The 24,114-nt window shown below is 37.6% G+C and overlaps 1 protein-coding gene across 7 annotated transcripts in view; it reads left to right on the forward strand.

Moving 5' to 3' along the window:
• Positions 1–24,114, forward strand: part of LOC145510507 (uncharacterized) — a 546,282-nt gene that overhangs the window by 385,261 nt on the left and 136,907 nt on the right. For all 7 annotated transcript variants that reach the window (XR_014057064.1, XR_014057065.1, XR_014057068.1 and 4 more), the window contains one exon: positions 12,418–12,581. Coding sequence is in view for 1 of the 7 variants with exons in the window: in XM_081501901.1 (XP_081358027.1) it covers positions 12,418–12,581 (164 nt within the window). In the remaining 6 variants the exon portion in view is untranslated. The remainder of the gene's footprint in view (positions 1–12,417; positions 12,582–24,114) is intronic.

The following is a 24,114-nucleotide window of genomic DNA, read 5'->3' on the forward strand; positions in this document are numbered from 1 at the left end:
TTATAATGGCCATATTTCTCCTTTAACTTACATGTCTGAGGTCCTATCCAAAAAATTCCAAGATAACATCTCCAACAAAAATTAAGAAACTACTTTTCAAACTCACCTATAATGTTCTTTCCTTCCTTAGCTTATAGCACACTTTGTGTAATTCTTTCCCAGGGCTCTAGGAGACTGTACACCATTGGGTTGGTTATTAGCATCAGCATAATGAATTTCAGAAAGCATGAAGCAATTTCCTGTTCTATTTCCTCTCAGAAATGAGCCTTTTCATGTACATTGGCAATTTGTTTTTAAAAAAAGTACATTCTTCTCCATATCCAAGATAACTTTTTGAATTATTATAATGATTTGTTCCATTCTAAGGGGTAATTATCTGTAATGTTTTATTTTTAGAGTAATATCCAGTAATTTTCAGAAGCTGGAACTTGTCATAAAATCATTGAGAGATTAATGTTCTTCTGACTACTTCAGAAGAGGGGTTCAATTGATCCCAACCCTGTTTGAGAAGTGAATTTAGCATCCAGGTTGCCAGCTTATATACATGGTGAGGGTGGTGAGGGCAGAATGAGAGAGAAAATATTCAGATAAGAAAAACATATTAGAATATATGATATCAACAAAGAGAATATATATCCACTATTAAAGGAAGGAAGGGAACATTCCTGGAACGGTAAACCCAACTTCCACATGAATGAGAAAAGAGAGACTCCAAGTCATCCAGAAATCATTGCAAAATCTGTTTTCATATATTTTTGAGGGTTTATGAGGTAAAGGTATTTGTATTCTCCAATGTGCTTGAAACCCTGAGGCCAGAAGGAATATGACACCTCACAGTGATGGGAAAGTGGGTTGTATGGCTGATGCACACTGGGTAAGTGGAAGTGTACGATCCAAGATGAGACTGGTGAAATAAGGGCCATGTCTCCAAGGATCTTCTAAACCATGTTAAGGATTTGAGATTTTATCCTAAGGGCAGTGATAAGGCTTTGAAAAGTTTTAGGCTGGGGAATAAAAACAATTTATCATGATAAGCTCATTCATACTATAAAAAATGGATTGCAGTTAGCTAGAGATGAATTGATTAGAGATCAAGTAGAGGTCTATTATACTTTGGCTACCTGATGTGAAGAACTGACTCCTTGGAAAAGACCCTGATGCTGGGAAAGGGTGAAGGCAGGAGGAGAAGGGGACAACAGGATGAGATGGTTGGATGGCCTCACGTACTCGATGGCCATGAGTTTGAGCAAGCTCCAGGAGTTGATGATGAACAGGGAAACCTGGCATGCTGCAGTCCATGGGGTCACAAAGAGTTGGACACCACTGACTGACTGGGCTGAACTGAGAGGTCTATTATCATCCGGCAAGTGAGAACTGTTTTTAGTGGCTCACTGTGAAGGAGATGAGTGGCTCATGGTACATGTAGAGCTCTCCTTCACATGAGAAGCATTGTAGTTAAGCTTCTTGCTGGAAGTTTTGCTTGTTTCATAGCAAGATGATGTGTTGCTATTCATGTTAAAGGGCTTAGAAAAGCAACCAGAGTTTAATTTTTGCAGTTTGTATTATGTGTGTATACACATCAGTATGTGTATGAATAGGTAAAGTGTGTATATTAATTAAAACTGGATGTTAGAGGCAGGGATTTTTTTAAGTTTTCCTATGTGATTATGAATGCACTCAAGGATTTACTTTTTGTTTTCCTTTTTAATATACTGTTTTTTCCTCTTAGAAATTTTCAATTTAGAACCTTTAGTAAGTGAGATGTAAAATTATCATAAACTTTTTTGGATTTTTACCAAATGGTTCAGTTCAGTTCATGAGCATAACTTGATGCCAGATGGCTGAGAACAATTATCAGCCATTTCTTTAGACTTAAATGTTTTCAGAGAACTTCATGATAAGTGACTAATTTAGCTTCCTATTTGTCTGGGAAGAAGGGTGAGGGAAAAATAATAGCCATCTAAGGCACATTTATATAACTCAGAGATCTGTTGATTCTTAAATAGTAGTTTAGCTTGGGCAGTGGTTGGAAGTACATACTTTGGTAAGGCTTAGGATCAGCAAACCTGCATTTCCCAGAACTTCATATTTTGATTTAGGAATTGTTACTATGATTTTTTGTATGTTTGTTTTAAAAATTGAAAACTAAGCTGCTAGACTTGTCGTATATGTTTTTTCTCCTTTCTGTAACCATAGGTATTATTATCTCTTTTATATCATGGGAAGCTAAGGCCAGATGAGTAGGTGAATTGCTTACATTTGAAGAGCAGGGGTTTTATTCAAAAGTTTGATTGACTCCATAGTTACTGTTTTGAAATTAAATGACAGCTTTCTTTTCCTGGTCTAGGTAACAAGGCTGTTTCTTTTCCTAGCCAGATATTCTGCTGGTGTATGATGTGTATCTGTGTTGTTTTATAAAGTTTCCATAGTCTGTCTCTTCATGGGGCCAAATATGTTTCTAAATCTAATTTAATCTTTCTGGTTTCTAATGTAATTTCATTGAAAGTTTATTTCCAATGCAGTGGCTTTGTAATTATAGTGGAGCCTCAGCTTATGTGCATTTAATTTACATAAATTCAACTGTACGTGCATGGCAAATGAAGAGAGAACTGTTTAAATAGTGTGGAAGATTCTGTTCCCCATTTCATGTAATGAGCACATGCCCAGAGTAAGAAGAGAGGCAGGATTTTGCTTTGTTCTCTGTATATTCCAGGCTTTCACATCTTCTCCAGGATGAAGACTTTGATCTAACTGAGTGACAATCCATTGTTGAAAAATACTTGCTTTTCACACTACCAGCCCCCTAAGATGAGTCTTCACTTCACTTGTTAAACCTAATAAACAGTTATCTGCTGTAAAACTGATTTTCTTTTTTCCCTTTTGGGCTTATCTATTCATTTAACAAACATTTTATGAGAACTTACTATGTACCAGCACTGTTCAAAGTACTGGAAATACTATTGGGAATACAGTGACCTGCTAAAAAATCCTCTTCTCTCACAGAAATTCTGAGATCTATAATTCATTCTCAACATTCTATCTTTCTAAGACATTTTTAGAATGACATTGGATATGTATGATTTTCATTTTAGGTGCTGATTTGTTAAATTAAATCCACTTGAAGGCAGTTAGGCAGTTTCTTACTAAATACACTCCTACCTTATGATCCTGCCATTGTGCTCCTCCTTGGTACCTACCCAAAGGAGATAAAAGCTTAAGTTTGCAGGAAAACCTACATGTGGATCTTTACACAAATTTATTCATAATTACCAAAACTTGGAAGCAGCCAGGATGCCCTTTAGTAGGTGACTAGATCAATAACATATGGTACATACAATGTAATGTTTGTTACTCAGAACTGAAAAAAAATATGAGCTATCAAGCCATACATAAGAGGACATGGAAGAAACTTACATGCATTTTACTAAGTGAAAGAAGCCAATTAGAAAAGGCGACATACTGTATGAATCAAACCATATGACGTTCTAGAAAAGGAAAAGTTGTGGAAAAAATAAAAAAGATCAGTGGTTGCCAGGGGGTGGTGGGAAAGATGAATAGAGAGGAGGGAATTTCTCAGGCAGGAAACCATTCTGTATGATACTATTATAGTGGGTATATTTGTCAAAGTCTATAAAATGTACCACATTAAGAGTGAACCCTGAGGTAAACCATAGACTTTGGGTTATTTTTATGTATCAGTGTAGGTTCATGAGGTGTAACAGTTGTACCACTCTGGTGCAGGATGTTGATGGTGGAGGTGGATCTGCATGTGTAGGGGCAGGGCATGTATGAGACCTCTCTATACCTTCTGCTCAATTTTGCTGTCAACCTAAAACTGCTATAATAAAGTCTACACAAAAATAAAGCCCTCTTTCCCATCTCAAGTTCATTTACACAATGCACACCTCTTCCTGTGTACTACAAATTCCTATCAGTTTTCTGATAATATATAAAAGATAAGTTGTACTTTCAATAGGATCATAGAAGTATTTAAGATGTCATGTGGACTGGCTTGGTCTTGAATTACAGTAACTGAGCTTTAGAGACCTTGATTTTTATCATCTACTTAACCCCAACCACTTCTGTATCACAAGTCACTCCTCTCATCTGCAAAATAGAGGGTTTAATTGGCTGATTCCTACTGCCCTATCCAACTGTTTTCTTTGTATTCATTTCCAGATATTTCAGTGTTCATCACTAAAAGGTGACATCCTTTTTGTAAATATAACAATGCCATTACTACACTAAAGATATTGTTTATTATTTAGAACTATCAAATATTTAGATAGTTTAAAAATTACGGATTATATACTTTCTTTGATCTTGTTTGTAAATCAAGATCCAAATAAGTTCCATCCTTAGAATTAACTTTCATGTCTCCTAAGTCTCTTAATCCATAGGTTCCTCATGACCCTCCTTTCTTTTTCTCATACTCTACTTGTTGAAGACAATAGGGCTGTTTGTCCTGTAGACAGTCCCACAGTCTGGATGTTCTTGATTGTGTCTCTGTGCTGTGTATAGCAAATGTCATAGTCACCCATATTTCCAATTTACTAGCAGATTAAATACAGGTTGTCTGTTTCTGGCTAGACTACTTCATAGATGGGGCTGTGTGCTTCCATTAAGAGGCATGTAAAATGTCTTTCTTTTGTGACCATAGCAGGCGTTGATAATTATTAGCGGTATCTAGTATTTCTTTAGGACTTACAAAATGTTGGCATTCAAATTTTATTTTTATTTTGATGAAAAACTTCTACAAATGGAAATTTCTTTTTATCATTATTTGTTTATTGGTCACAAGGAAAGGCAGGACAAATGCTTTATTTTCTTTTATTTACCATTTTCAAAATATTGATGTGAGTCTCTGTCATCTTCCAAATGTGACCTATGGGGCCCTTTGTTCTTAGTATCACTATACATTCATACTTTTAAATGTATCTGTAGTGTTTTATTCCTTTGCAGTTAATATTCTCATTGATGTTCTGATTTTCCCATCCATAATTGGCATTTTGTATGAGTGTTGCTGAGTTTATAGGCTATTTGCGTTTATTTTTCTTTAAATTTCCTATTGCTATCACTTGCCTCTTATTCTAGATAATTACTAGTGTTTTTCTTTTCTCTCTTCAGAAAATCACTAATATCAGGAATATTACCTCTTTGCTCTTATGAAATGAAAAGATTATTCTTAACAAAATTACATTAGTGATGTCAGAATATAAGTAACAAACTGGAAAACTATATTTACAGTTTTTATCACAGACAAAGATGAATTCACACCTCAGTAGGGAAGAGTATCACAGAAGTTGGAAACAGAGACCCCAGGCTCAGACTTTCCAGGGCTCCCATCAACGCTCTATGATGTTGCATGTCTTACTTTAATACTCTGAGCCCTTACGTTCACCATATGAGATAGTTCAGTTATGTCACTCAGTCGTGTCCGACTCTTTGCGACTCCATGGACTGCAGCACGCCAGGCTTCGCTGTCCATTACCAATTCCTGAAGCTTACCTAAACTCATGTCCATCGAGTCAGTGATGCCATCCAGCCATCTCATCCTCTGTTTTCCCCTACTCCTCCTGCCTTCAATCTTTCCCAGCATCAGGGGCTTAGGGGAATCTTAAAAACATTATCTCATTCATTTATTGGAAACATTTCATGAGCAAATACAGGCTCAGCACAGTGCTGGCACATACAGGCTCAAAAAATAATATCTGAGACTCTTCTTGTTGATTACCAATAGTGATGGTAATCAATTGTGCTTTCATTAAAAGGATAGGTGTTGGGATCTATTCTATTCCCAGGTTATTCTCAGATTCTCAGATTATTTGGGTTTACCCAACACATCAGCATGGGAGAAGACCTGGTCACTCCCTAGGCCAGTCTTTCCTTTTGACTACCGTAATGGTAGCAAAGAATACTGTAGCTTCATTTGGAAATCAATCACCAAAGAGTGTCATAAATGAATAATTTATATCCATAAACAGATGTGTCTCTGAATTGACTCTTTTGCATTCTTACACTGGGCCTAAGAGAAAATAAACAGTACACACAATAGAGTTCATGTTCTCAATGACTTGGTCTAGTAGGCAAGACATAAATGTATTGTCACACATACTACTATTTTTACTCTCCTAAAATCCTTGTAAGGAATGATGGTAAGGTTTTATGTAATAAAATTCAAAGCACCATGAATTAATAACATATATGCCTTGCATTAATTCAGATTGAACATTGGTGTGTTCAAATTACTCCTCACAAAGAACCCTTTGATTAGGTATTGTGGTTTGTCTTACAGATGAAGCATTGAAATGTTAAATAGCATGCCCAGAAACAGAGATAGTGGGTAGCTGAGTTAGGAAATAAACATGGGCTGGAATCTAAAACAGTATAACCTTTGGAATTGATGTATCATGACAAAACAGTATCCTGGTTGACAGCCTCCTGTTATAGGTTTTTGCTGAACATCATTCCGTGGTGTTCACAGTGCCGCAGTACAATAGATCTAACACGTATGTGACCAAGGATAGGAGATCAGGGACCAGTGTTCTAGGATTGAGGTGATACTTTTTAATACTTTTCTTTATTGTGTTACTATCTGGAGATATATGGAAAGCTGTCACTTAAAATGGTCCCTGGTAACTCTATCACTGACCATCTAAGAATGTGATCCAGTGGCATATTCAGGCTAACAGATAAGGAGGGTGTGATGAACTCAACTACTCTCAGGTTTAAGGCAGCAGAGAACACCCACTATTTACATTTGGGGTCATGTGGGTATAGCATGTGCTGCCACTATGAATCTTGTTTGTATCTACATGGGATGTTGGTCCACAGGCAAATGTGAAAGTTTGTGATTAGGCGATTAGAAAAAGGCAAGTCCTGCAAACAGCAGATCTACTTAGGGAACTCATATGTATACTTGCTTTTAGGCTTAACAAGGATGGCTTCTCTGGCGACACAGATCAATTTCCTAATGCAAAAGGAGGACCTGTGTTTCTGGATATCTGAAAGAGCAGGTGTCAGACTTGGAGGCCTAGTGGGGAGGTGCTGATGGAGAGGGGTGAGGGTGGGTGTTGTGTCTTCTATGAATACTATTAAAAGCACATCTTATGAGCTACTGCTGTTACTACCTACAAACCATCAGTGTTTGACTGACTTTATAAGGTTTGAGATAATATTTTATTAAGTAGCAAAGAAGAATACATACCAGAAGTTAGCCCTAATGCTAAGAGATTTCCTAAAATTCCATGATAATGTTTAGTGGCTTTTTTTCTAGAGTCTTTTTTATTTCACTGTTCCATTTAGAAGGCTGATCAGATAAGGAAACCAGGTGCTAATGCATTGGAAGTTCAGATGTCTAGAGTCACTAGATGTGTTTTATATTCCTTAAAAATCTATCCGCATAGATTTTCTTTGGCTATCGCCTATCAGTTCTCTTGTATAGTGTCCAAACTATGGATGGATATCAAATAAGGTCTTCAAATATGTAGCCAGAGGTGGGTGATTATAGTTCTGGGGCGGGGGGGGTACCTCAATTCCCTAAATCTATTACATTGCATGGGCCTGACATTATTTTAGTAATGCCAACTAGTAGAAAATGTGATTTATATTTTGCAAATTGATTTGGTCCCCTATCTCTGCTGCTCAGGAAGCCACTATTCCAATGTGTCACATGACCTCCTCTGACTTTGGAAGAAATGTGCCCTCTCCTGTCTGTATGCCTTCACTGTCCTCGACAGAGACTGAGTAGGGCCAGTTTTCACACTGACATTCTTAGGAGACAAGACAGCATTCTTCCCTCAGAGTTCAAAATGAGGGATTTCTAAGTTTCAGAACTAGATTTAATTGGAAATAAAATCTAGGAAAGAATCGATTGTGATTGTCAGCATGCTTGGGGGACACCACTAAGCATCAGGGGGGCCTCCCAGGTGGCGCTAGAGGTAAAGAATCCGTCTGCAATGCAGGAGACACAAGAGACAAAGGTTTGATCCCTGGGTCAGGAAGATCCCCTGGAGAAGGCAATGGCTACCCACTGTAGTATTCTTGCCTAGAGAATCCCTTGGACAGAGGAGCCTGGCAGGCTATAGTCCATGCAGAGTCAGAAATGACTTAAGTGACTGAGTGCAACATACACTGCGCACTGAATCTGAATCCTCTCCTTTTCTCATTGAATGATTTTCAAGTCAGTCACTTAAGCCAAACTCTAACTCCCTTATACTTGAGGCATAGCCTTGGAGATATATGTGATGTATGCATAGTGGCAGTTCCCTTTGAAAGATACTAGCATTGCTTCTCCAGTTTCTGGCAAGACCCAACCCTGCTGGTGTAGGTAGATTTAAATTCACAGTTTATCCCTTCCCCCAAACACTTCCACTCAGAAATCCTAATCAAGATGCATTTTAGAGTCACAGTACCCTCATGTCCCCCTTATTCTCTCCCTGGCCCTGCCTTTTCTAGTTGCCTGCCTCTCTTGGGATTGTGTCTGCGTTTGTGGATCAGCACACATACTTGTGCTGTATTCACAGGAGTCATTTTTAATGCACACTCAACCATTGGGTGTGGTTCACATTCTGCCACCTAAGAGTCCTTAATTGATACCTCTTGAAAAATGACATATTCCCTGAAGCGTTCAAGGCTGGCCGACACACAAAGAGGCCACTTGCCTCTATGATGAGCATTCTCACCATACAGTCACTGGTGATTCAAAAGGCACGTTGGTCTATCTTGATGTGATCCCTTTGACAATATTTGTAGTATATATACTTTCTCAGTTTATTTTGCTGTGTAATAGCATTAATTCCATCACTGTTTCCAAAGATTTCAGAAAAGCTAATTTCTGAAGTTTTTGTCTGAGCCCAGTGTCCTGTACACCCCACCACCCACGTAGCATCTTATTAATGAATCATATACTTGTGGATTTGGTGAATACTTTTGCTGATAGTGGTAAATAAACCAGTATCATCTCAGAAGATGGGTATATTGGGTGAGGAGTGGGGAGCATACTAAGGACATGAGATTTTCTCCCAAGTAAACAAAGAGTTGCAGAATTCTCTCTACATATCAAGCATAAATTAGACTCCTTATATTAGTACAGTTCTGTCTCTATGTTGGTGAACCATCGATTTTGTGGGGGGTTGCCATGTCTTCCCACACCTGGGACAGAAATTAGGAAATTGCAAAAGACAAAAGCTGCCTGGAATGAAAACTGGACAAGGGTAGCAATGAAGTCTTTAATGTTTCTTACCATATCTCCAGTCCTTGTTATTGGCAAATATTATGTGCTCAATAAACATTTGTTAGTAAATGCATTTCCAAGCAAGTAGTATTATACTTCAGTGACTTAGAAGTAGAACTTCAGTGACTTAGAACGAAGTGTAACTTTTCCCTGAAGCACCTTAATTTTTTACTACGTTGTGGTGTAATGAAATCTGAAAGGTATGTGACATATTTTTGTGTTGTTACTACCCAAACATAGACAGTTTCTTGATATTAGTTAGGAAAAAAGAAAAGAAAATGTGTTTGGATAGACTGGAGACTTGAATTCTCAAAGCAGTCAGCACAATTTCTTTAATAATTCCATATATCATTGTGCTGAATTATAGCATTGTTTGCTTTCAAATTTGTGTTTCTTGGCCTTGGAATACAGGGATAATTGTAGACTATGGCTTGACAGTTATCAGCCTGCTATAATAGTAGGGCCAAGATCATCCTCAAATTGCCAGGCATCAGCAAAAGAAGTGAACCAGAAAACAAGTTTCTCATGTTACAAAGTTCTGTCATCTGCCCCAGACTGTAGGGGCAGTTGGGGTAATGATATTTATCTGAGCCTGAGGACTGTCCAGAGAAAGTTACTCGAAGTCACATCAAGGGCAGCAGAAGCCATCTCATGTGATAAAGGACAGGAACAACTCAAGCTTTGGAGGGGCAGTGAGATGCAGGTAGATAAAATCACGAAATGTCATGCAGAATGTAAGCCTGCAACCATAAAAATAAAACATTAAGAGCAACAAACTTTTATTGAGTACTTATGTCATGTACAGTAATGAATGATTTATGTTACCCTGTTTCATTTTTATAAGCATTCTAAAGGGATAGGTATTTCTGTCATCTCACTTTTGAATAAAAATATGATCCTTCAGGAGATTGAGTTTCTTAGTCAGAGTTTTATTCTTGTGGAACCAGGAGTTGAGTTCTCTAATTATCCCAAAGTCTCATTCTTAAGTGTTGCCCTCTATTTCCTAACCAATCTTAGACTACTAAGAATAAGGGAGCCTTTTATTAATCAAAAAGGAAAATAATCATTTTTTAAAGTTGGAAGATCTCTGTAGGGCATGTATTTTTGCCTAGCAATGAAGAGACTCTACACCCTTAAAGAACAAGGTGAACTGGTGATGAATTAGACCCAGATGCAAAGTCCTTTGCTTCCTGGGCCACATCTTTTCCCAAAAACATCTTTTTCCTTTTATTTGTCTAATCTTGGATCCCTTGTCTTCATCTACCTTCAGGGAGGGACAAGAAATAAAGTCATAGAGGGAAGGGCAGGGCAAACTGAGGAAGACCTGGAGAAAGTAACAGTGAAATTGGAATTAGTATGTAGGTAGCTTCATCCCAGTGCATGCAACATGTACTCTTTATGTGTTTCTAGAAAACATTCTGGGCATTTCATTTGTTTAATCCACAAATTCCTATAATAATACATGCCAGATTCAACTGAATCTATTTCTAACACCTGCACTGGAAGGCATTCACGTAGCCACAGTCACATAGAATCAAGTTTACTGGGACAGAATGCTTTTGGTTCAAATCTAGCTCAGCCACTTGTCACCTGAGTGACCTTGAGAAGGTTTACTTAGCTTTTATGTTCATTCATTTGAAAATATATACTGATGTCTTTCTTTTTGCTAGGTTGTGGGGAAAGTGCTAGAAGAGATAGAAGGATACGGGAGATTAAATCCCTTGTCAATGTGGAGTTTATTTTTATTAGAGAAGGCAGGTAATAAACAAGAAAACCATATAGAATATCAGAAAGTCTTCAGCAAGTTTTAAACAGAGAAGGGGGAATGAAGACATATGGTCAGGTTTTAAAGTTTTAAATAATATGATAACAAGAGACCTTGCTGAAAAGGTAACAGTGTGACAAAAATATGAAGTGTTGATGGGAAAAAGAAGACTCCAGGTAAAGGGAACTGAGAGAGCTCGAATCTCCAGTAGTCAGAGACATGTTGGAGGAAGAGGTTGGAGACCAGCATGGCTGGAGATGAATAAGTGGGACAAGTGGGAGAAAGGCAGTGGTAACAATGATGACTTTGTGAATGTCAGTGTGACTTTTGAGCAAGGTAGTGTCACTGTCTTACTCAAGGGGCCATTTGAAAGTGACAACCATGGTTTGAACACACCTGCTGTACAGCCCTATAGGTCTGTAATGATGCTTTGGGCCAGTGTGGTAATATAAAGGAGGTGACAAGAGTGATCAGCTGCTGGATTTATCCTGAAGATAGAGCCACCAGAATTTGCTGATTTTTTAGAGGACACGGATGAAAGAGAAGAGTCAAGGTTGACTGGAAAAATTTGGGACTGACTAACGGGGTGAATTATATTGGCATTGACTGAGAAAGCATAAACTAGGAAGTGTGTGGGCCTTCCTTGTCTTTGGAAGGATGTTGGTATTTGGGCATGCACTATCTGACATATCTGTTAAAATTCCAAGTACAAATTTTGAACAGTCCGTTAATAGGAGAATCTGGAGTTACCTGAAATATCTGGGCCTGGAGACACATTTCAGAGTTGTCAGTGTATAATAGTATTTTAAGCTGTGGAACTTGAAACGCCCCCTGGTGGACAAGTGTACTTGTAAAGAAGGTTCAGGGCTGAGTTCCAGGATGCTCTTATGTTGGGGATAGGGAGATTGAATAGATCTAACAGATATAACCAACGGACTGTGGCCCTCTTGATAACAAGCAAGTTTGGTGTCTTAGAAGCCAAGTATTTTAGGATAAAGAAGTGATGTATCGTCCCTTTGTCTCATTTTAGCATTGACCGTAGTGTTAATACTTTGCTTGTGTTTACTAGGATTTGCTTGCTTTACTGGTTGAAACGTACCACAGATAATGAGTCACTATGAGAAAATCACATTTCCTCTTTGATCTTTAGTTTCCCTATATGTTGAGTGAGCAATTTTGGCTAGTCATGTATTCAGAAAATATCTAACCTTGATATACTATGACTTTTTCTGATTTGGTATTATTCTTTATGATCAGGACTGAATCCATTTAAGTAAGTATGCATGTTATGTCAGTCAGAATACAATGTGTCATTTGTTTAATTTCTTTATACCAAATGATCTGGAATCTAATATCATTGTTGTATTTTTGTTGTTGACGTTGGTTTGAATATCTTCTTTCACTTATGGTCTTGTAGACCTGGAAGAAACCTCCATCCTCAAAGACTTGGAAAAGGCTGTCCTGGAACCTGCGTGGAGGTTACAAAAACCATCCCTCTGGTGGTGGCCTGAGCAGATCATTTCAACCCCAATGTTGCCCTGAACTTTGCATTCAAGATTTCAGAAGATTAGGACTGCTAAGGTATGGACTTGTGACTTTTATCTTTTTTGAAGGCAAATACATTTAAAGATAGTTAATCATTTTCACAGCCTTCTCTCCTCCTCATCTGCTCTTTTTCTTTTTCTCTTGCCTTTCTCCCTCCCTCCTTTTAAGCAATGATCTGGTTTTTTGTTACCAGCTTGTGGGATGTGGTGGTATGGATAAAATTATAATGGAAGAAATCGAGGGCTACCCTGTCTCAATAACAGAGGTGATCGGAGGGGAGGCAGTCTAAGCATGAAGAGAAATTTGTGCAGACGTCTTTGATAGAAGAAAGAAATTAAGATTGTTCCTTATGTGATAAGAGACATGTAAAGAAGTGGTGTATGTGATAAACTGTGTATTTCCATGTTCTATGTCCACAGAAAACTTTTGGCAAAATGTTGTATTATATCTTAAGTTTTTGGGGATAATTGTCTTTATATAACTCTTAGATGCATACCTAGGCTAGGGTTAGAATCTTCTAGGTTGAGTCAGGTGATCCCATCTTCTTTTTTAGTTACAATGATAATCATTCTTTGTGTGTGTGTGTGTATTGTATATATGTACACACACATACTTACATGTGTATGTATTATATATGTATTTCTATATATATATATATACACACTATTTGTTGAGTGTTGTATACTTGTTCTATATATGTATAGGGATACATATATGTATTAGATCATATATATGATCATATATATGATATGTATGTATTATCTATATATATGGAGTATATGTATATAGAGCATACATATATGATATAGATATATGATCTATATATATGGAGGGTGGTAGGAGAGAGGGACAGATGGAGGAAGGAGAAAGAGAGCCCTCCAAAACCACCACTCATGGCAAGCTTATTGTGAGTCAGGCATTGTACTGTAAGGTTTGAAAAGTCACAAATACAACTGGTAACAACCATCTTAAATAGAGATTTCTGTTCTGGGAAGCCAGAGAAGAGATAAGTAAAAAGATTTTTTAAGGTTGCATAGCAGGAGGGGGTCAGGGTCCAGACTCTTTCCTAGACTTACTAGAATTTAAGTCTGTGCTCACCTATTGTGTAGTATAGTGGGTCTGTATCAACCTAGGAGCACAGGGCATATCCAAGAGAAGCTGGAGAATATTTCAGACAATTCAACTGACAACTCATTTGCTGTCAATTTAATATGCCTCAAAGAAAAAAGTGCTTATGACACAAAGGCTTCTGGAAACTGGGAGAGCAAGGTAGCTGAGGTGTTGGCCTGGCTTCCTACTGTGGCACCATAGGCCTCATCATTTGTGCAAGATGGAGGCCCAGAGCTGATGAAAAATTATTTGTCCACAAGCTTGCTTTTATTGATTCTCTGAACTTCTCACTGCTGGAGTAAGTGTGGTGCACACTTTTAGTTGATCGTGAATAGACCTTCCTATCAAGATAAAGTACATACACTTGCTGTCTGGTTTTTGTAAAAACCTCCAGTGCCCATGCTTCAAGCTGTCATGTTCATGTTCCTCATAGTACCTTTGAAAGTGTGCTAACAGACTGATGAAAATGTGAGCGTGGTATTTCAAACAAACACTTCTCTTCCCTTTATTCAAGGTGGTTTTTTTTTGGTAAAGTGAGATAGATTGTTTTTCCTTCTTTGATTCCAAGGGCATCTTTAAAGCAGATTAAGTATAATTAATGGATTCATTTTCCATTAACAAGATTTCAAAGGCTAAATAGGTAAGTTAACAATCAGAAAGAAAAATCCTACAGTATGCCTTTTTTGAGTGCTTGCACCAGTATAAACATCCTACATAACAGATGTGTCATTGTGGTGCACTTCGTAGCCCACACATCCTAGATCTGTTGGAAAGGAAAGCTGCAAAAGCTTGTCCTGAAAACCTACAGAAACTTAGAGGTTTGGGTTGGGATTTTGATGACAGTTCTTTGCCCTAAGAGCATTGATCTTAAATTCAGAATGCATGTGTTCTGTCAGGAATATTCACCTAGATGCCAAGTACTTAAAATATAAATTCACTGAAGAAAGTTTTAAAGGACTTGGTCATAAAAATGTTCCTGGTTTAGAGACCAGTCAACCCTTAAGGGGAAAATAAAACTCTGTGATTGTTGACAGAGTATACAGGGAGAAGGAAGTCTGCTTTGCCATGGGTGTTCATCACAGGGCTAGATTCATCTGGTACTTGTGCGTACATGCTCCGGTTCACAGACCACCACCCAGATTCTAGGAAGGAAGAAGAAAGTGAGGCAGTGCCGGGTCATCAGTCTACCATGATGCTACCTGGCTCCCATGCTCTAGTGAAAAGATTTTTCAGCTGTCTTTTCAAGCGAAGACAGTATAAAATAGTGACTATGGACTCAGACTTTAGAAAAGGCAAATCAGACTTTGCCTGAATGTTAGAAAAACCATTGAATGTTTCTAAGCCAGTGCTGTTCAAAGTTCAGTCTATAAACCAGCAGCTTCAACATCACCTAAGCTTCTTAGACATGCAGATTCTCAGGCCCTTCGCCCCACTTATTAAATCAGAAATTCTTGGAATGTGAGGTTCTGGGATCTGTTTTCAAACAGGCTCTCCAGATAATTCAGATGCTTTGCTAAAATTTGAAAACCACAGCTAAGCATATTTCCTGCTCTCTGAGAAAGTAGGAAGTTTTTAAAAATAACTCATGTCCAAAAACTATGAAACTCTAAAAATTTTAATGATTAATATATCTAAATGTGGGTGTGTATGTGTCTCTATAACCACACACACCTGTATTTGTGAATATGGGTTCAATCCTTGGGTTGGGAAGATGATCTGAAGAAGGAAATGGCAACCCACCCCAGTATTCTTGCCTGGGAAATCCCATGGACAGAGGATCCTGGTGGGCTATAGTCCATGGGCTTGCAAAAGAGTGATGACTTAGTGATAGAACAACAGCAGTTGTCTTCCAAACAATAACTGTGTATATGTATGTTTGTGCGTGTGTGTGTATGTGTATATATATATATATATAGACACACATACATATGTGTGTGTGTGTGTATATATATATATGTGCCATATATACATATATATATGGCATTGAGAGGGGGAAATCTTTTCAAATACCAAAATACACTTCCTGAGGTTAATCACTGCATTTGAAATATAGAAAAGTGAAAATCTATATAAAATAATGAAAATATTAGAATAGCTGAGGTTATGAATGAGTGGGTCAGTGGGAAGGAACAGAGTTCTGAAATAGATGCACAAATGTGCAGTCAACTGGCTTTCCATAAGGGCACTGAAACAATTCTGTGAGGATAGGAGGACTGCTTCAACAGTCCTTGGGCAACAGGATATTTATGTGAAGAATGAATAGTCCAAACTCACTCCATATCAAAAATTGATTTGGGTCAGATTGCAGGGTGAAAGAAAAGCTGCAACAACACAGATAATAAAAATGTTAGAATCTCTAACTTTGTAACTTAAGGAGGCAAAGATGTCTTATAAATGACACAAAATAACAACCATAAGAGGAGAAAGACATTGAACTTCATCAAAATTTAAAATACCTACTCATTAAAAAGAACAAAGTAAAATACTAAGAAAATAAAGACATGACCACAGGCTGGGAGACAATACTGACAACACATATGTCTAACACATACATGAGTATTTCATGAAACACCATATGGAATGACCATAAACACAAGTGGTGGTGGTTACCATAATTTGTGATCAGGGAAATGCAAATTAAAAAGGCAATGAGATGCCACCACTCTATCAGAATGGCTAAAATTAAAAGGACTGAAAGTACCAAACATTCCAAGGATACAGAGCAATCGGAACTCTGATATAGCACTAGAGAAGTGGAAAATGCTCCAACCACTTTGAAAGATGATCTATCAGTTTCTTATAAAGTGATACAATACCCAAGCTTCAGCAGTTCCTGTCCTAGGTATTATCCAAGAGGATTGAAAACATTTGTCCGCACATGCTCATAGTAATTTTATTTATAGTAATCCAGCTCTGAAAACAACTCAGATGACCATCAATAGGAAAATGGATGAACTCTGATAAATTCACGAAATGCAATCTTACAATAAAAAATGTTACTGATAGATAAACATACTAAAACAGGTGAACCTCAAAAACAGTATGAGTGAAAGTATCCCATTGTCACAAAAATACTTAGTTTATAATGTATATGAAATAAGTAATTGTCAGAACTAATGGATGCTGATAGAAATCAGATCAGTACTTGCTTCTAATAAGAGATTACCTGGAAAAGGTATGTGAGGAAAATTACTGGGGTAATGAAAATGATGTGTGCCTTTATTCATCAAAACTGATGAAATGGCACTAAACACTTCACTATATGTGAATTATGTATGTAAAAATGCATGAAAGAACTTTTAAGCTGCCACTTATTGAGTGCTTTGTCAAAAGTACTATTCTTTTTTAAAGAATTTATTTTAAGTACAGTTGATTTACAGTGTGTTAATTTCTACTGTAAAACTGATTCACTTATATACACACATATATATTAATATATACATATGTCTATATACATTCTTTTTCATATTCCTTTCCATTGTGGTTTATCGTAGAATATTGGATATAATTCCCTGTGCTATACAGTAGGACCTTGTTGCTTGAGTACTTGTCTTTATATGTATGTGTGTGTGTGTGTGTATACACACTTGTTTAATCCTTGGAATAACTCCGGTTGGTATTATAATCACAGGTCTGTTTTCTCAGTGTGACCCCTCTTGATTATAGAATATAATATAAATAGTAGTATCAGAAACTGTAAAGCATACAATTTAGGAAGCACTGTATGATACTTGGCAGAGGTGATACCATTTATTTAAAAGCACTAAAAGGAAGCTGCCTGGGATCAAGTGTAGGTTCCTCCACTTTGTTGTAGTTCACTGAACTGCTGCCAGCCTTGGTTTCTCCATTTGTGGGGTGGGGGTGATTCTCGTGCCCACTTGATACAGAGTGAAGATCAAGTGAAACTATGCTTGTGAAGTGCTTGCTGATTCCTTACAATCCCTGGGTAAATCCTGAGCAAAAATATTAATATTATATCCCATTTATGTGGCCTCTGAGTCATTATGTATATCTATGCATCCGCTTAACTGTAGCTGAAAGCAAAATACTGCCATTTTTAAAAAACTGTATCAGTTTCATTATAAGAATTTGGAAACTGTCAAAGAAGTTGACCCTATTGCCAAAAAAAAAATTAATATGCAGGAAATTGTGTTGAGAAAAAGATTGTCATTTAATGTAGATGTTACATTTTATCTGTCCAGAGTGACTGAAAGCCAGCCTGAAACTATTTAGCATGTTTAACGGGTATTAGCAAGGTTAATTTTCTGAGGAATGGTAAGGAGCTGAATTCCTTTATGCACCTCTCCAATTTGTGATACTGTCGTAACAGTTTTCACTAGACTTGGGTATAGTCTTTATTTTAGTTGTGCTTTTGAAAGTCTCAGTTTCCATAGTAAAAATTTAAGATCAGAGATGTCGCAAATATGTGCACACTAACAGTGCTTTTCCTGTAAAGTACAAATTAGTCTATCACCAACCTGCTGTGTAAGGTAGAAAATTCTCTGTTGCTGTTTAGTTGCTAAGTTGTGTCCGACTCTCTGCAACCCCATGGACTGTAGTCCACTAGGCTCCTCTGTCCATGGGATTCTCCAGGCAAACATACTGGAGTGGGTTGCCATTTTCTTCTCTAGGGGATCTTTCCAACCCAGGGATTAAACCCCTGTCTCCTGCATTGTCAGGTTGGTTCTTTACCACTGTGCCACCTGGGAAGCCCCTAGAAAAATCGATAAACACCTCCAAAAATGTTATCAAAGGGAAATTGAAGGCTGCTTTTGAGGGTAGTGCTTGTCCCTGTTTCTGACTGTCACCACTACGTGTGGTAAGTTGGGTAGTGAGGATAAGAACCTTTCCAGTACTGTCAGGGTATGTGGGGATATGTGTATGGTGTGTGTATTTCCTCCTCTGGAATCTTTCTCATCAATAAATTCTTTCTTGGGCTGGATTCATGCAAGTGTTAGTATTTGTCATGGATCACTTTTGTATTCATCCATTTCCTTTGGATATGGAAATAATGTTTTTTGTATTTTCTGGACCTCCTAGCATATCAGCAGAACAGTGGCTGACTTATCAAGTCTTAGGATGGCTCTTTTCTTATGGTTTTCCACAGCCTTCACTGAATTTACCCTGAAATTCATCATGCATTGAAATTTCATCTCAGATAATAAATATCTTAGTGTCAAACATGAAAGCATCAGCAGAACTGCTTTATGAAAAGAGAAGACTCTTGCTGGGGAATCCATCCTGTCACTTCTCACAGATGGCTTGGTTTATTTCTTTATTGAGCCAATGTATGGTGAGCTAGGGGCTGTGCCAAGGTTGCTACTTATTATCTTCATGATACCTGTCCTCTTTTGGATTTCAATTTCCTTGCATGCAAAATGGGAGTTTGGGTCAAAGAAGCCTAGATTTCAGCAAATAGTGCTGTATTTAATTTCAAATAAGCTGATAATTAATGTTGATATAGCAACATTTTCTGAACATGTTTGACAATTACCTGTAAGGATCAATTGAAACATAGAACATGAAGATTCAAAGAGACTGAGCTAAAGAAATTATAAAAATTCTGTATAAGTCTACTTGTTGACTTTTAGCACTTTATACCATGAGATTTCAGAATACCAATCAGAAAGCCTTATTTGGCATATTATCTAATTGTTCCCTCTATATGTTCAAGAGATCTCTTTTTTTTATTTCTACCTCTAATACTGGCTCTTAAGAGACTATCTCATTTTATAGATGAGGAAACTGAGGAGCAGAGAAGTCAAGTAATTTTCTTAAAACCACACTGGTAGGATAAGAAACTTTCTTTGGGTTGGATTCTTAAAATGCCTGTAATGAGCCCAACTCTATTCACCAGACTTTTTACCCTGCACTGAAGGATACCTGCTTTAATGTTCTTTGATGATTTTAATGTTTCTGAAGGTGGCAGCATCCCTTTTTGCTCTTGTTTTTTCTAACACAAACAACTACCATTTTAGGAATAGGCTCCTTTTTGACAGTTATTGAAAAGAAGATTTGTGTTTCTCCCCTTGATTATGACATTTTGCAGTCTGTTTACTTGAGTTGAATTTTACCCAAGGCCTTTGAAACTACAGAATTTGAGTTGTTGCTGTATTCCAATCTTGTACAGATGTAGGTTTTGTTAGCCAGGTTAAAATACCCTCCTCCTCAACCCATTACCCCCACCACCAGTGATGACAAAATGGCTATTTGAACTTTTCCTGCAATTTGGTGTGTGTCATTTTCATGATGCAAACCTAACATCATTTAAATGTCTAGCCTCTGCAAATTCTTATCAACAGGTGATCTCAGAAAGGTTTTCTCTTTGACTTGATCATTGCTTCCTCTTTGCTTTGCTGCTAAACCTGTCCCCACGCTGCCCTACTCTGCCATTTCTTTTTCACGACGCTTTCTGATATTCACACTAGCAACTTCCTCAGATTTCGTCTGGATTGCAGAGTTGGTACATGCCCATCCTATATAGTGGGTTGGCCAAAAAGTTTTGTCAAGTTTTTCCATGATATTTATTGTAAGGATCACATGGAATTTGAAAACTGTACCACCCTCAAAAACTGTCCAGACTTTCCCAATCCATCCCCCTCCTATTCCATCCTGCTTTTTTATGTTATCTCTTTGCCAGTTTCCCTCCCCTCTCCCCAACCTCAGCCTCTCCACAGGCTGTGATGACCCTCTCCATTTTTCCAAAAAAATATGCCATGTTTTCTTAAGTCACCACTAATTTGCTCCTGCTGGTGGCTTTGCCATTTCCTACCCACTGCACCCCTGCGCATTTATGAAAACTCGTTCATCTTTTAAGATCCAATTAATTGAAACCTTCTGAGACTCTCTTGAGCCAATGTCATTTCTTCTCTTTTGATTTCACTACATTTTTTTTTAAAACCTTAGTGTAACTCTTACTGTATAGAGAGGATATTATAATATATATTTATTAGCATTATTATTATATATTTTATATATTACATTATAATTATATTACTAATATATATTAATTAACATATATGTTTATATATATATATATTATTATATTAAACTGACTGGGTTTGTAAGTCAGTCTCCATCAATGGAAAGCAAGATGTTCAGGACAGAGTTTCTTGGGGACTTCCCTGTTCATCCAGTAGTTATGACTCCGTGCTTTCAATGCAGGGTGCACTGAAAGGAACTAAGGAACTAAGTCAGAAACTAAGATCCCACATGAGCTGTGGTGTCACCAAAAAAAGAAAAACAAAAGACTTTTTTTTTTTTCTTCTTCTTGAATATATCTTCTATTTCTCAGTTCTTCCTGGAACACAGTAGGTACTCAACAGACACTGGAATGGGAAAACTGTGCTTAAATGTATTGCACAATGGATTTAATTTAGAAATAGTTTGTTTTTTCCCTAGTTTATTATTTCATTTTGGATTTTAAAGTTCTTTTGTTTTTGGTGGTCGTTCTTTATTTTGAATTTTATTTGCTTGTCCTGATGTTTATATAATTATTTTAGAGATATATCCTATTTTCCTCCTGGCTACAGTGTCTATTCTTATTATCATTTTTTCTCCTATGTATCACTGTGCTTTGCAGTCTCTTTTAAGCTCTCATGACCCTGACTAGGCAAGGTTAGCACTCATCTAGCACATACACTACCTCCCACCTTTCCTGTGCCCTTGGCAGACATCACTAGTTAACCCCAATTTAGGGATCTTAGAATCTTCCCAACATACCACTCCAGAAATGTCATTGATTGAAAAAAGATGTCAGAAAATTAATGACTGTAATAATGGATTATATTTCTTTTTCTGGAAACGGGAGCTCTTCAGTTCAGTTGCTCAGTCGTGTCCAACCCTTTGCGACCCCATGGACTGCAGCATGCCAGGCCTCCCTGTCCATCACCAGCTCCCAGAGTTTACCCAAACTCATGTCCATTGAGTCGGTGATTCCATCCAACCATCTCATCCTCTGTTGTCCCCTCCTCCTCCTCCCCTCAATCTTTCCCAGCATCAGGGCCTTTTCAAATGAGTCAACTCTTTGCATGAGGTGGCCAAAGTATTGGAGTTTCAGCTTCAGCATCAGTCCTTCCAATGAACACCAAGAACTGATCTCCCTTAGGATGGACTGATTGTATCTCCTTGCAGTCCAAGGGACTCTTAGGAGTCTTCTCCAACACCATGGTTCAAAAGCATCAATTCTTCAGCGCTCAGCTTTCCTTATAGTCTAACTCTCACATCCGTACATGACCACTGGAAAAACCATAGCCTTGGCTAGAAGGACCTTTGTTGGCAAAGTAGTGTCTCTGCTTTTTAATGTGTCGTCTAGGTTGGTCATAGCTTTCCTTCCTAGGAGTAAGTGTCTTTTAATTACATGGCTGCAATCACCATCTGCAGTGATTTTGGAATCCAAAAATAAAGTCTGCTCTTACCAGCTGTGTTATGATTATAAATCAATTATCCATTGGACTTTTCTATGTTATTTGAAAATAATTGAATATTGACATTAATTGATATTAGCATGGAAGATAAAACTCACTTGCCATTTCTGGACTGGAAGATTTTTTTCCAGAGCTTCCAGTAACTCTTTCCAAGGTCAGGACCTGATTGCTTTTAGAACAAACACATACTTCTTACCTTCCTTATTTCTGAAGCTTGAGTCCTTCCTTAAGAAATTATGGATCTTATATTAGAATTCTGGGAAAGTTTAACAAGCCATCAGGCTTGATCCATTAAGATTTAAGAAGTCAAGAAGCACTTCTGCAACATTTTACCAAGTATAACATGACTGAAGAGCTGTTTCTATAGTTTGAAAATACTATTAATGTTAAAGCCTGGAAATTTTCCAGGTTTTAAAACACTACTTTTAACAGATAATTTTCAAACTAGAGTCCTGAAGGCTAGGTTTAGTGGTAAAGATATCTAGATTGTGTGTCTGACAGGTGGTATCTTATCTCTGAGCAATATTTTAATGTAATTATTTTTGGTCTAACAAACTATACAGAAAAGTCTTTATAATAATCTTTTTTCAAACTTTAGGATCCACCTATAAAACAAACTCACCAACAAGTTAACCAAATGTTATAAACCTTGAAAATGAAAGTAAGGGCCAATGCTGACATCTGATGTTAGGTACAGAGTCAAAAGCTGAAATAAGGGTGACTTCATGAATATCTTTAACAAAATGGAAAGGCAAGATTTTCCCATATGAGATTAATGAAATGAGACAAAGTTTTAGATTTTTTTACTTAAATTTATTTATTTTTAAAAATCAATTTATTTTAACTGGAGGCTAATTACTTTACAATATTGTGGTGGTTTTTGCCGAACATTGACATGAATCAGCCACAGGTATACATGTGTCCTGCATCCCGAACCCCCGTCCCACCTCCTTCCCATCGTATCCCTCTGGGTTGTCCCAGTGCACCGGCTTTGAGTGCCCTGTTTCATGCACCAAACTTGGACTGGTGATCTATTTCACATTTGGTAATATACATGTTTCAGTGCTGTTCTCTCAAATTATCCCACCCTCCCCTTCTCCCACAGGGTCCAAAAGCCTGTTCTTTATATCTGTGTCTCTTTTGCTGTCTCACTGCTGGAGTCTTGGTCCAGGGGTCCCCAAGGGATGAACGGTGGCAGCGAAAGGAAAAGAAAGGAGACAGAGTTTTTGATGGCCCAAGGACCATAATCTTTATTGCTTTAGTCTCTATTTATATAGCACATGTTCTTCTACGTAATGATTCTTAAATACATTTCCGTTCAGATCAACATCCCCTGATTCTAAGATGTGTTAGAAGTTTTTTCCTAGTCCTTTGTCACATTTTGGTTACATGTTTACCTCGAAACCTATTTTTATTTTACTAAAACATAGTCTATGAATCATATCATTCCATCTACTTATTCTGTAAAGCCTGCTACTACAGCGAATACAGCGTCTTGCTTCGGTGAATAAGTACTATAGTGGTGTCTAAGAGCAAAAGTTTCTCATAGTACAGCCATTGTCAGAGGTGGTTTGTTTACCATCTATCCACATAACACAAGGCTATTTCTGAGAGGGACAAGTCTTTTGCAGTTTACCTAGAAATCATTTACAATACAATTCACATATTTCTTTCCATTTACGCTTAGATTCTAAGGGGCACAAACATCTCTAGCATCCCAGTCTTTATGAGAAAAGGCAATTGGCTTAGTTTCTGTAACTTTCCCTGATACGTGATCCAAGTTTTCCAGTCATCAATAACAATCTCCTCATGAGCCCAGGTCACAATAGGCTTAGGGCTTGTTTTCCAAATGATCATGGCCTTATTCCCTGGCTGAGTGTTAGGGACCCACCAGCCAGGGGCCTCAGTAGGTTTAATCATTTTTGGAATGTTTCTCTGGGGCAAGGGATCATTTTTCTTTTTCCTGGACTCTCATGACCTCATCATGGAAGCCCCTACAACTCCAGCCATCAAAGAATGAAACAGAGTTAGCC

Source organism: Giraffa tippelskirchi, chromosome 6 (genome assembly GCF_054371585.1).
Source record: "Giraffa tippelskirchi isolate mGirTip1 chromosome 6, T2T-mGirTip1v1.2.pri, whole genome shotgun sequence".
Classification (NCBI taxonomy): domain Eukaryota; kingdom Metazoa; phylum Chordata; class Mammalia; order Artiodactyla; family Giraffidae; genus Giraffa; species Giraffa tippelskirchi.